A 15235-nucleotide genomic window follows, 5' to 3' on the forward strand; every position below is an offset into this window, starting at 1 on the left:
CGCTGTGAACTAAATGTTAAATTTCTGTGTGTGTTGCTTTTGTTGCTGGCGAGCAGTAAAATAATGGGAAAATATCATCAGTGCCAACATAACTGATGGTAATTTGGCCAATTGTTTGCAACATGTTGCGCATCAAGCCTTAGCACAAGCTAAACCATTTCTTATATCGTCGAGTCCTTAAACTTGGTTTTGTCCCACTGTCAAAAAGATAAGTGGACGACTAATATAAATTGTAGGAATTGCTACACACGCCTCGTTTCAATTGGCGAGCTCATGTGCAGCCTCTCCTGAAAGTATGCTAAGTAAATACGCTGTCGAGAGCATTCTGTATATGTATAATGACCCTGCCAACACATCTGTGCTTACAGTGTTTTGGGGATGCCACGAAAGAGATATCTTTCCTCACAAAGTTGTATTCCCAATTGTTTTTGTTGGTTTGCTTTCCTTGTGAAATATGGCCAATTATGTGGCTGAAATATCATGTGGTTAGCTTCTTTGGCTTCTAAATCTATATTTAAATGCTTTAAATGGCTGTGCCGCAAAAGTTCACACAGCAAATTAGCGAAATCAATTCGAGCATTTTGTCGAGAGTGGCTTGGGGTCAAGAGTTTTTAACACGCACACTGACACATCCACAGCTCTCGTAGCTCTCGGGCAAACATTTTGTGAGGTCATTTGGGAAATTGCTGAGCAAAACTTGGACCAGGCAAAAGGGCAAAGTTTCAACCAGTAGCTTAAATTGCATATTTTTGTTGATTTTGTTATAGGGGAGTAAGAACTCAATATATATATATATATATATATATAGTGACATATCCATAGTCGCACCCACCCTTTAACATAACTTAGCACATAAGCATAAGCACAATTATAAACATTTCTAATATTGTAAACAAAGAGCCTGGTGATAACATCGACATTGGTCAAGATCAAACTGTCCCCCTTTGGTAGACATAAACAATTCACCCTAAATATCACGCCACTGTCAATGTTCCCATCAGAGTACTATCCCACGCATAATTGCTGACGCAGCTCAAACTTCACTCAATTTTGACTCAAACTCTCTCAAAGCGAAGTTTGCTAAGCGACCGCAACAGTTAGATAAATCAGTTCATATTCGGGAAGCAAATCTGAATGTACTCAACAAAAGTAGCCGTTAAGTGAAAATAATAAATTGAAATATATTTTTTTATAGTAACCTAACGTGTAAAACTTAATTGGCGCAGCCGGTAGGATACGTCGGGAAAAATTAAAGATCGCTAAAGGATAATTAATTCCCAGATCTAACGCACAATCGCGACCGAAAGTGTTGTCGGAGTGTAATAAAAATTTTCTCGAATACGTATCCGCACAAGAACCTTCGGGTCATTAGTAGCTTAATAATATTGACCCTTTGGGCAATAAAGCTACTACAGTTAATAACGACTGGCTTTGCATATCGTTTGATCCCTGCAATACGTTATTACTGAGTCTTTTTAAGACACACACACAAAAAAAAAAAAAACATTTACACAATAATCCATCACAAACTTTAACTTAAAATAAAAGTGCAAAATCAAAGAACAATAAAGTTCAAACCTACAAACTCAAAACTATTCAAAAAAAAGTGTATTACACCAAGATGACAATGGAATTATCAGAACAACACCTCAACCAGGCCCTTTCACAACTTAGACAGGTGCCAAGCTTTGACGGATCAACGGATCAACTAAACGCCTTCATTAAAAGGATAGATTACATCCTACACCTGTATCCAACCCGAGATGTTAGACAACATAGCATCTTATACGGAGCCATCGAATTGCAAGTCACAGGAGATGCTCAGAGAATATCACAAAGGACAGCAGCCAACACTTGGCAGGAGCTGAGAAACGCATTGATTGAAGAATACAAAGTGCAGACACCATTTGAAGAACTCCTTCGACGCTTATACAACACGAATTACCAAGGAAACGTCCGTAAGTTCATCGAGGAGCTCGAGAATAAATCTTTTGTTATTTTAAATAAGTTAGCACTAGAAAATATACCTAGCAATACAACCCTTTATACAAATGCTATGAATAACACAATCAAAGATGTTATTACAAAAAAATTACCAGATAGGCTTTTCATGATGTTAGCCAGACACGACATTACGTCGACACAAAAACTAAAGCAAGTAGCTCAAAGAGAGGGATTATATGAAAATAGCGTTACTGAAAAACCTAAAAATAATAATGTTCAGGGAAATCCAAATAACAATCGTAGGAACATGGGAAATTATCAGCAAAATGCTAACCCAACCACCATTTCAAGTGGCTATTCCAACACGAATCAGAGTTATCACGCACAAAATAAACAGCATAATAAGTCCGAAGACAATCAGAAAGCTCACCACGAGTTCCAACAGAAATTAAGTCAAGGTAGATACCAAAATCCCTTAAACTACCAAAATCAGTCCCATTCACGCTTGAATGCACCAAACCCTCCGACTAAACGTCAAAGAGATAGTAACAGTGGGCAGATGAAAATGGATACATCCGAAAATTTTCATCAGCAAGCCTCGGAACAAACAGAAGAAATCCATTCATAAAATTGATTATGAATGACGAAGTTCTAAAATGTGTCATCGACACAGGTTCAACCATAAATCTAATGAAAACAAACCGCTTAAATTTTCCAGTTTACAACGAAACATTAAAGGTTCACACCATAAATGGTGTTATTGAATTAAAACAAAGTATACGATTAGGAGCAAGCAAAATTTGTCCGAGCAAACAAAAATTCTATATTCACGACTTCTCAGAGCATTATGATGTTCTGATTGGGAGAGAATACCTTGAGGCATGTCAAGCAAAAATAGACTATGCACAAGGATCCGTAACCTTAGGAGAATTTAACTTTTGTTTTAGATATAATGACGAAGAGGTCGAAGAGGACATGACCGCACAAGAGTGCCTTGATCCACCCTCAACAGAGGACAGACCATTTAACTTCGCTATTAATAATGAATTAATAGAAAACAATGAGTTTAGGCTAGAGCACCTAAACTCAGAAGAAAAAGAAAAAATAAAAAAAGTTTTACATGAATTTCGTGATATCCAGTACCATGAAGGTGACAATTTGACTTTCACTAGTACAATTAAACACAAAATTCTAACAAAACATGAGGACCCAATTTACAAGCGTCCATACAAATATCCTCAAATATACGATGAGGAAGTAAATAAACAAATAAGCGATATGATAAAACAAAATATCATACGTAAATCCAAATCCCCTTACTGCTCACCAGTAATAATCGTTCCAAAGAAAAACGATGCATCTGGAATGCAAAAGTTCCGGTTAGTCATAGATTACCGCAATCTCAATGAACTAACTATTAATGATAAATACCCTATCCCGATCATGGATGAAATATTAGACAAACTTGGAAAATGTCAATATTTCACAACCATTGATCTAGCCAAAGGCTTCCACCAAATCCAAATGGATCCTGGTTCAATACCCAAGACCGCATTTTCGACTAAACATAGCCATTACGAGTACACTCGCATGCCATTTGGTCTTAAGAATGCACCTGCAACGTTCCAACGTTGTATGAACAATCTCTTAGAAGATTTAATTTTTAAGGATTGTCTGGTCTACTTAGACGACATTATTATTTTTTCCACTTCATTGGAGGAACACATTTTGTCGCTACAAAAGGTATTTAAGAAGCTTAGAGAAGCTAACTTAAAACTACAGTTGGATAAATGCGAGTTTATGAGAAAAGAAACTGAATTTCTCGGTCACATAATCACAACTGAGGGTATAAAACCAAATCCCAACAAGATACAAGCAATTGTCAAATTCCCAATTCCAAAAACCCCAAAAGAAATTAAATCATTTCTAGGATTATGTGGTTTCTATAGGAAATTTATACCAAATTTCGCTAATATAGTAAAACCATTAACACTTAAATTAAAAAAAGGAGCAAAAATCAATATAAAAGACAGAGACTACGAACTAGCGTTTGAAAAGCTAAAAGTACTCATAACATCCGACCCAATTTTAATATACCCTAACTTCGAAAAACCATTTTCATTAACTACAGACGCGAGTAATATGGCAATAGGGGCCGTCCTTTCGCAAGAGCATAAGCCTATATGCTATGCAAGTAGAACTCTCAACGAGCATGAGTTAAATTATTCAACGATTGAAAAAGAATTATTAGCAATCGTTTGGGCCACTAAATACTTTAGGTCCTATCTCTTTGGTCGACAATTTCAAATCCTTAGTGATCACAGACCACTCGTCTGGTTAAATAATATGAAAGAACCTAACATGAAATTACAAAGGTGGAAGATCAAGCTAAATGAGTTTGATTTCCAAATTAAATACGTCCCAGGAAAAGAAAATTATGTGGCAGATGCTCTGTCCAGAATTCAATTAAACGAAAACTTCTTAGGCGAAGATACAATTAGCACAAGAGCAACAATACATAGTGCTCAAGAAGACAACAGTAACCATTTACAAATCACAGAAAGACCACTTAATTATTATAATCGACAAATAGAATTTGAAAAAGGAACCGAGAACGAAACAAAAGTTACGAATTACTTTCACAAAACCAACATAAAAATTACGTACAAAGACATGACTAATACGCATGCCAAAGAATTAATAAAAGAATACTTATGCACAAAGAAAAGTGTGCTATACTTCCACAACGAAGCAGATTTTCCAATTTTTCAAGAAGCCTACTTAGAAATAATAAGTCCGAATAATTCAACAAAGGCAATGAAAACTAGTACAAAATTAATAGACCTTCAAACATATGCAGAATTCAAAGAATTAATATTAAAAAAGCACAAAGAATTATTACATCCAGGAATTGAAAAAACTATCAATTGGTTCAAAGAAACCCACTATTTCCCAGATTATCAAAATTTAATTCAAAATCTAATAAATGAATGTGAGATTTGCAACATCGCAAAAACAGAACACAGAGATACAAAATTAACTTTCGAAATAACTCCGGAAATCGCTAATATCCGAGAAAAATATGTAATGGATTTTTACATAGTAGGAGATAAACAATTTTTATCTTGCATTGATATCTATTCAAAATTTGCATCATTAATAGAAATAAAAAGTAGAGACTGGCTAGAAACCAAACGAGCTATATTACAAGTGTTCAACCAAATGGGTAAACCCATCGAAATAAAGGCAGACAAAGACTCAGCTTTTATGTGCACAGCTTTACAATTATGGCTAAAATCAGAAGCAGTAAATATTAATATAACCACTAGTAAAAATGGTATATCCGACGTAGAACGATTTCATAAGACAGTTAACGAAAAACTAAGAATCATTAACAGCGACTCAGACGTCGAAAATAAACTTACAAAATTTGAAACTATACTCTACACGTACAATCATAAAACAAAGCACAAAACGACTAACAGAACACCAGCGGACATATTCATATATGCAGGTACACCAGAGTATGACACTCAAGCTAATAAAGAAAAACTAATAAATAACCTCAACAAAAAACGAACAAATTATGAAATTGACACTAGATACAAACACTCACCGTTAGTTAAATCAAAGACGACAACCCCGTTCAAGAAAACAGGAGAACTAAGACAAATCGACGACAAACATTTTGAGGAAACTAACAGAGGCAGGAAAATAACACATTACAAAACCAAATTCAAAAAGGAAAAGAAGACTAATCAAAGCAAATATAACAATTACAGGTCAACAACAGACAGCGATCAAAACATACAAGCACCAGCTTAAATTAATTATTATAATATTACTATCAATAACTGTAAACTATATAAATGCACAGAGTATTGAAATTAATCCTATCAAAGCCCATAACGGATATCTCATATTTAAAACAGGAACCATAGACATTCCGACAGATTACGAATTCCACTGTTTAACGGTTAATATAACAAAAACCGAAGAAACTTTTAACAATTTAATTGAACAAAGTAAAGAATTCAATAACCTTATACAAATCGAATACCTAGTAGAAAAATTAAACAGAGAAATAAACGGCTTAAAAATAGCCAAACGCAGCAAAAGAGGTTTAGTTAACATAGTAGGAACAGCATATAAATACTTATTTGGAACATTAGATCAAGAAGACAAAGCAGAAATTGAACAAAAAATAAGCAACTTAGCAGAAAACAGCGTTCAGGTTAACGAATTAAATTACATAATAGAAGCTATAAACAAAGGAATAGAAATCATGAACGAACTAGATCAAGAGAAACAAAAAGGAAAGAAATTAGATATCCTTATATTTAACTTACAACACTTTACAGAATATATAGAAGACATTGAGATGGGAATGCAGCTCACAAGATTAGGAATTTTTAACCCAAAATTACTAAAACATGACTATTTGTTGCATGTTAATTCTGAGAAATTGTTGAATACAAAAACTTCCACTTGGTTTAAATCAGATACAAACGAAATACTGATAATATCCCATATTCCTCGAGAAATAATAAAAAGCCCGGTATTCGAAATAATTCCATACCCGGATGAAAATAATAATATTTTGACAGAAATAGCTCATGAAAAATATTTTACCCAAGATAAAAAAGTTTATAGCAGAGAAACAAAAAAATTAATTAATAATGAATGTTTAACAGGAATTTTAAACCAAATAACATCAGAATGTAGTTATACTAAAATTTTGCAAAATTTTCAAATCAACTACATAGAACCAAATATAATTTTAACTTGGAATTTACCAAAAACTATATTAAACCATAATTGTATAAATAACGAAATAACAATAGAAGGAAACAATATTTATTTGTTGGCTGGCTCGAGGTCCCGATGATCGAAAAAAGCAACGTCGTTTACCAAATACCATGTGGCGGGGATAACAACAACAAGTGCAATAGTGTCTACATAGGTACAACAAAATCGAAGCTAAAAACAAGGATTAGTCAACATAAATCGGACTTCAAACTAAGACATCAAAATAATATACAGAAAACAGCACTTATGACCCATTGTATAAGAAGCAACCACACACCAAATTTTGATGAAACAACAATCTTACAACAAGAACAACACTATAACAAGCGACACACATTGGAAATGCTACACATAATTAACACACCAACCTACAAACGACTAAACTACAAGACAGACACAGAAAATTGCGCTCACTTGTACAGACACCTCTTAAACAGTCAAACAACCTCAGTAACAATCTCCACGTCAAAAAGCGCAGACGTGTAAAATAATGTATGTAAAATGTTCGAAATAATGTTTAATTTATTGTATTATAATTGTTAATTGTTTTTTGTATCTTGGTGTTAGTGCCCTGAAGACGGTTTGCCGATGTGCAACCGAAATATATCGGAAGAGAATTGAATAAAATTGTTTTTCATTGTTTGTTTTAACAAACACGGACCTCGAGCCAGCCAACAAATAAATATTGAAATATGGAAAGGTCGCCAGAGCCATCAATAAATATCAACGGAAGGCACGCCGTATGCACAGCAACCAACATGAGCTACGCAAAAATAAAAACTAAATACAAGGATTCGAAAAGAACAATTAATAAATTCCAACTAACACTGGTAAAATTAACTAAACTTAAATCTAGTTTAAAATTTTTGTTAAAATGTAGAAAATCAAATTTAATACCTAACTTCATCAAAAACTTGACACAGCATTTGACCATACTGACCACTGACAATAAAACCCACCCTGACATAACAAGAACATTGACTAGACACACACATTTTTACCATACCAAAATATTAAACTTACTTATAAAACACAAACACAACCTATTACAAGAACAAACAAAACATATGGAAAAAGCAAAAACAAACATAGAACAACTGATGACCACAGATGACGCAAAAGCGTTTTTTGAGAGCGAGAGAAATATAGAAAACAAAATAACAACAACACTCAAGAAAAGACAAGAAACGAAACACGATAAGTTACGAGATCAACGGAACCTAGCCTTAGCGGATAACAACACGCAAAGAGAGTGGTTTGTAAACAAAACAAAAATAGAATTCCCGCCAAACGTCGTAGCGTTACTCGCAAAAGGGCCGAAGTTCGCTCTCCCAATCAGCAAGAGAGATTTTCCTCTCTTGAAATACATCGCAGACGGTGAGGAGCTAGTGCAAACAATAAAAGAAAAGGAAACACAAGAGTCGGCGCGCACAAAATTCTCTTTGTTAGTCAAAGAGCATAAAACCAAGAACAACCAAAACAGTAGGGATCGAGCAATACTGGACACAGTGGAACAGACACGAAAATTACTGAAAGAAAATATAAATATTAAAATTCTATCGTCGGATAAGGGCAACAAAACCGTAGCAATGGATGAGGATGAATATAAAAATAAAATGACAAATATTTTAGACGACTTATGCGCGTATAGAACATTGAGACTGGATCCGACATCAAGACTACAGACAAAGAATAACACCTTCGTAGCACAATTATTCAAGATGGGTCTTATTTCAAAGGACGAAAGAAATAAGATGACTACAACAACAGCGGTACCTCCGAGGATATATGGACTACCAAAAATACACAAGGAAGGAACTCCACTGAGACCAATATGTTCTTCCATAGGATCTCCATCTTACGGGCTGTGCAAATATATAATACAAATATTAAAAAATCTGACAATGGACTCTAGGTACAACATCAAGAACGCGGTAGATTTTAAAGACAGAGTCAACAACTCCCAGATTAGAGAAGAGGAAACATTAGTATCTTTTGACGTAGTATCCTTATTTCCCAGCATACCAATAGAATTAGCACTTGACACAATAAGACAAAAATGGACCAAATTAGAAGAGCACACGAATATACCGAAACAACTATTTATGGACATAGTTAGATTTTGCATACAGGAAAACAGATATTTCAAATACGAAGACAAAATATACACACAACTTAAGGGAATGCCAATGGGATCACCGGCTTCCCCAGTAATCGCAGATATATTAATGGAGGAACTGTTGGACAAGATTACAGATAAATTAAAAATAAAACCAAGACTCTTGACCAAATATGTAGATGACCTTTTTGCCATAACGAACAAAATAGACGTGGAAAATATTCTAAAAGAATTGAATTCCTTCCACAAACAGATAAAATTTACAATGGAATTAGAAAAGGACGGGAAATTACCATTTTTAGACTCTATTGTAAGCAGAATGGACAACACACTCAAAATAAAGTGGTATAGGAAACCCATAGCCTCCGGACGAATACTCAACTTCAATTCAAACCACCCAAAGAGTATGATAATCAATACAGCACTAGGCTGTATGAATAGAATGATGAAAATATCGGACACAATATACCACAAAGAAATTGAACATGAAATCAAAGAACTTTTGACCAAAAATGACTTCCCCCCAAATATAATCAAAACATTATTAAAAAGACGACAAATCGAAAGAAAAAAGCCAACAGAACCTGCTAAAATATACAAATCACTAATATATGTACCACGACTATCAGAACGCCTCACAAACTCAGACTGTTATAACAAACAAGATATAAAAGTAGCACACAAACCGACGAATACATTACAAAAATTCTTCAACAAGATAAAGTCGAAAATCCCGATGATCGAAAAAAGCAACGTCGTTTACCAAATACCATGTGGCGGGGATAACAACAACAAGTGCAATAGTGTCTACATAGGTACAACAAAATCGAAGCTAAAAACAAGGATTAGTCAACATAAATCGGACTTCAAACTAAGACATCAAAATAATATACAGAAAACAGCACTTATGACCCATTGTATAAGAAGCAACCACACACCAAATTTTGATGAAACAACAATCTTACAACAAGAACAACACTATAACAAGCGACACACATTGGAAATGCTACACATAATTAACACACCAACCTACAAACGACTAAACTACAAGACAGACACAGAAAATTGCGCTCACTTGTACAGACACCTCTTAAACAGTCAAACAACCTCAGTAACAATCTCCACGTCAAAAAGCGCAGACGTGTAAAATAATGTATGTAAAATGTTCGAAATAATGTTTAATTTATTGTATTATAATTGTTAATTGTTTTTTGTATCTTGGTGTTAGTGCCCTGAAGACGGTTTGCCGATGTGCAACCGAAATATATCGGAAGAGAATTGAATAAAATTGTTTTTCATTGTTTGTTTTAACAAACTCGGACCTCGAGCCAGCCAACAAATAAATATTGAAATATGGAAAGGTCGCCAGAGCCATCAATAAATATCAACGGAAGGCACGCCGTATGCACAGCAACCAACATGAGCTACGCAAAAATAAAAACTAAATACAAGGATTCGAAAAGAACAATTAATAAATTCCAACTAACACTGGTAAAATTAACTAAACTTAAATCTAGTTTAAAATTTTTGTTAAAATGTAGAAAATCAAATTTAATACCTAACTTCATCAAAAACTTGACACAGCATTTGACCATACTGACCACTGACAATAAAACCCACCCTGACATAACAAGAACATTGACTAGACACACACATTTTTACCATACCAAAATATTAAACTTACTTATAAAACACAAACACAACCTATTACAAGAACAAACAAAACATATGGAAAAAGCAAAAACAAACATAGAACAACTGATGACCACAGATGACGCAAAAGCGTTTTTTGAGAGCGAGAGAAATATAGAAAACAAAATAACAACAACACTCAAGAAAAGACAAGAAACGAAACACGATAAGTTACGAGATCAACGGAACCTAGCCTTAGCGGATAACAACACGCAAAGAGAGTGGTTTGTAAACAAAACAAAAATAGAATTCCCGCCAAACGTCGTAGCGTTACTCGCAAAAGGGCCGAAGTTCGCTCTCCCAATCAGCAAGAGAGATTTTCCTCTCTTGAAATACATCGCAGACGGTGAGGAGCTAGTGCAAACAATAAAAGAAAAGGAAACACAAGAGTCGGCGCGCACAAAATTCTCTTTGTTAGTCAAAGAGCATAAAACCAAGAACAACCAAAACAGTAGGGATCGAGCAATACTGGACACAGTGGAACAGACACGAAAATTACTGAAAGAAAATATAAATATTAAAATTCTATCGTCGGATAAGGGCAACAAAACCGTAGCAATGGATGAGGATGAATATAAAAATAAAATGACAAATATTTTAGACGACTTATGCGCGTATAGAACATTGAGACTGGATCCGACATCAAGACTACAGACAAAGAATAACACCTTCGTAGCACAATTATTCAAGATGGGTCTTATTTCAAAGGACGAAAGAAATAAGATGACTACAACAACAGCGGTACCTCCGAGGATATATGGACTACCAAAAATACACAAGGAAGGAACTCCACTGAGACCAATATGTTCTTCCATAGGATCTCCATCTTACGGGCTGTGCAAATATATAATACAAATATTAAAAAATCTGACAATGGACTCTAGGTACAACATCAAGAACGCGGTAGATTTTAAAGACAGAGTCAACAACTCCCAGATTAGAGAAGAGGAAACATTAGTATCTTTTGACGTAGTATCCTTATTTCCCAGCATACCAATAGAATTAGCACTTGACACAATAAGACAAAAATGGACCAAATTAGAAGAGCACACGAATATACCGAAACAACTATTTATGGACATAGTTAGATTTTGCATACAGGAAAACAGATATTTCAAATACGAAGACAAAATATACACACAACTTAAGGGAATGCCAATGGGATCACCGGCTTCCCCAGTAATCGCAGATATATTAATGGAGGAACTGTTGGACAAGATTACAGATAAATTAAAAATAAAACCAAGACTCTTGACCAAATATGTAGATGACCTTTTTGCCATAACGAACAAAATAGACGTGGAAAATATTCTAAAAGAATTGAATTCCTTCCACAAACAGATAAAATTTACAATGGAATTAGAAAAGGACGGGAAATTACCATTTTTAGACTCTATTGTAAGCAGAATGGACAACACACTCAAAATAAAGTGGTATAGGAAACCCATAGCCTCCGGACGAATACTCAACTTCAATTCAAACCACCCAAAGAGTATGATAATCAATACAGCACTAGGCTGTATGAATAGAATGATGAAAATATCGGACACAATATACCACAAAGAAATTGAACATGAAATCAAAGAACTTTTGACCAAAAATGACTTCCCCCCAAATATAATCAAAACATTATTAAAAAGACGACAAATCGAAAGAAAAAAGCCAACAGAACCTGCTAAAATATACAAATCACTAATATATGTACCACGACTATCAGAACGCCTCACAAACTCAGACTGTTATAACAAACAAGATATAAAAGTAGCACACAAACCGACGAATACATTACAAAAATTCTTCAACAAGATAAAGTCGAAAATCCCGATGATCGAAAAAAGCAACGTCGTTTACCAAATACCATGTGGCGGGGATAACAACAACAAGTGCAATAGTGTCTACATAGGTACAACAAAATCGAAGCTAAAAACAAGGATTAGTCAACATAAATCGGACTTCAAACTAAGACATCAAAATAATATACAGAAAACAGCACTTATGACCCATTGTATAAGAAGCAACCACACACCAAATTTTGATGAAACAACAATCTTACAACAAGAACAACACTATAACAAGCGACACACATTGGAAATGCTACACATAATTAACACACCAACCTACAAACGACTAAACTACAAGACAGACACAGAAAATTGCGCTCACTTGTACAGACACCTCTTAAACAGTCAAACAACCTCAGTAACAATCTCCACGTCAAAAAGCGCAGACGTGTAAAATAATGTATGTAAAATGTTCGAAATAATGTTTAATTTATTGTATTATAATTGTTAATTGTTTTTTGTATCTTGGTGTTAGTGCCCTGAAGACGGTTTGCCGATGTGCAACCGAAATATATCGGAAGAGAATTGAATAAAATTGTTTTTCATTGTTTGTTTTAACAAACACGGACCTCGAGCCAGCCAACAAATAAATATTGAAATATGGAAAGGTCGCCAGAGCCATCAATAAATAGAAGGAAACAATATAATAAAAATCTTTAATTGTTCATTGCAAATTAATGAAATTTCAATTTCAAACAATATGTTAGATTATACTCAAAGCATTTACGTAAGCAATGATGTTATAAAATTAGAACCACTTTCGTTTGTACAAACGAAACAAATTATAAATGCACATACAAAATTTAACAATGTATTCCAGATAATTACAATAACCATATTTGTAATCATATTAATAAGTTTAACACTGTATTTGACATATAAGTTCAAAAGCATACCTAAGAAATTAATTATAAAATATAAAAAACCCAAAGTAGAAGAAACACCTACAATAATAGGAGATATACCAATTCTAAAAGAAGAAAATGTTACACTATATCCAAACTTAAACACCTGAGGACAGGCACTTTTCTAATGGTTGGGGGAGTGACATATCCATAGTCGCACCCACCCTTTAACATAACTTAGCACATAAGCATAAGCACAATTATAAACATTTCTAATATTGTAAACAAAGAGCCTGGTGATAACATCGACATTGGTCAAGATCAAACTGTCCCCCTTTGGTAGACATAAACAATTCACCCTAAATATCACGCCACTGTCAATGTTCCCATCAGAGTACTATCCCACGCATAATTGCTGACGCAGCTCAAACTTCACTCAATTTTGACTCAAACTCTCTCAAAGCGAAGTTTGCTAAGCGACCGCAACAGTTAGATAAATCAGTTCATATTCGGGAAGCAAATCTGAATGTACTCAACAAAAGTAGCCGTTAAGTGAAAATAATAAATTGAAATATATTTTTTTATAGTAACCTAACGTGTAAAACTTAATTATATATATATATGATTATATTTATATATATATATTTTTTAAATCAGTAACACTCTTTGACCTTAGCTTACTTGCCCTGTCTACTGATTGCCTGCCAAAGAAAGTTGATATTTAAGGCACATTTGTTCATAAATATATTTTTCTTATGAAAGTTAAAGACAAAATATTCTTAAATGTTCAACTTAAACGGAAACTTAACAAACCTGACACTGGGATATTTTGTTTTCATCCAACCCGGCCCAAATGTCTGTGTCTGGCAATACTTTCGTGCAACATTCGGCAGCCCCGTACCTCAGCACGATTGATAATGTTTTCTTGTTGCTGCACCTTGAAACTGTTATGCTGTACTGCTTCGCTAAAGTTGTAGATTCGCTTATTTACCTAAATTACAGTAATCTGTTGAAGTTGCTCATGTGTAATTCTCACACATCACTCGGCTCGGCTCGGATCAGCTGCAGGCGTTCAGATAGCGAGTTTACGTATTTACATATGCAAATGTGAATATTTGAACACACTTGGCTCCGTGTCTAATCCAATTTCAATGGCGTAATCCACCATGACTGACACTAAAAGAGAAGTCGAAAGACGCCTGACAATTGGCGGGTTAATGCCTTGGTGGATGCCAGTTGCCATTGCTTGCCCAGAAGATCTTTACGCACCAGGGCACTGCAAATGCTTGAGTACTCAATTGAATTACTCAGGCACATGGTATATATGGGCTTGTAGTTGAAGTACATAAAATATCGTATTTCAGTTCAGCCAGAAGCTGTATAAGTTGCGGTCTTTAATGCCAGCATAAAAACTCAAAGTTGACCACTTTATCTCAACTTTTCTTAAGTTTTATGAGTGCACAGATTCTATGAAGATTTCTGTCCTGACTCAAATACTTGCAACGTGCTCGGCTTAACAGTCAAGTTGGCAACTTTATTAGACCACGAAAACGGGTGCATTCAAAATGAAATTGCATTGCATAAGGCTTATCAAAATGTTTCAGACAAGCGTGGAATACAAAAATATGTATCTATAAACACAATTAATTTAACTGCCTACTCAGAGTTTTTTTTATATTATTTTATTTTATTTCATTGTTTAAAATATAAATTACCGCTCCGCAAAGTATATAAACAGAAAGGAAGTGTCTTTCATACTGCAGGCTCCCGTTTGAAAACACAATTTAATACGCCACCACACTAGTAAAAAATAGTTTTATGAGATCTCTCACGACTGTCGCTACTATAAATATGGCACATAGCAATTTGTGTTTAATGCATTTTTAAGCTGCTTGTGTGTAAGAGGGGGCGTGGAGTGTGTGTAGGTGTAAATGGAAACATCAACTAGATACGCCAGTAGTGTGTGCATTTCATCTGCGTGTACT

At 34.5% G+C, this 15235-nt stretch overlaps 2 protein-coding genes across 3 annotated transcripts; both read left to right on the forward strand.

Moving 5' to 3' along the window:
* The first annotated feature begins 6836 nt into the window (after positions 1-6836).
* Positions 6837-10180, forward strand: LOC138911180 (uncharacterized). 2 transcript variants are annotated; one of them, XM_070208839.1, is made up of 3 exons: positions 6837-7245; positions 7321-10025; positions 10101-10180. In XM_070208839.1, the coding sequence occupies exon 2, from the start codon at positions 7446-7448 to the stop codon at positions 10017-10019; it is 2574 nt and encodes an 857-aa protein (XP_070064940.1). In that variant the 5' UTR covers positions 6837-7245; positions 7321-7445; the 3' UTR covers positions 10020-10025; positions 10101-10180. The 2 variants fall into 2 exon arrangements, with proteins under 2 accessions (XP_070064940.1, XP_070064941.1); XM_070208840.1 differs by lacking the exon at positions 6837-7245 and having other exon boundaries at positions 7255-10025.
* Positions 10181-10224: 44 nt separating this feature from the next.
* On the forward strand, positions 10225-14032 carry LOC138911181 (uncharacterized). Its single transcript, XM_070208841.1, has one exon. The coding sequence runs from the start codon at positions 10226-10228 to the stop codon at positions 12797-12799; it is 2574 nt and encodes an 857-aa protein (XP_070064942.1). The 5' UTR covers position 10225; the 3' UTR covers positions 12800-14032.
* Positions 14033-15235: the final 1203 nt, after the last annotated feature.

Source organism: Drosophila virilis, chromosome 4, assembly GCF_030788295.1.
Source record: "Drosophila virilis strain 15010-1051.87 chromosome 4, Dvir_AGI_RSII-ME, whole genome shotgun sequence".
NCBI lineage: Eukaryota > Metazoa > Arthropoda > Insecta > Diptera > Drosophilidae > Drosophila > Drosophila virilis.

Coding starts and splice junctions, on each gene's coding strand:
- LOC138911180 (XM_070208839.1), top strand. CDS start 7,446: ATGGAAAGGTCGCCAGAGCCATCAATAAATATCAACGGAAGGCACGCC.
- LOC138911181 (XM_070208841.1), top strand. CDS start 10,226: ATGGAAAGGTCGCCAGAGCCATCAATAAATATCAACGGAAGGCACGCC.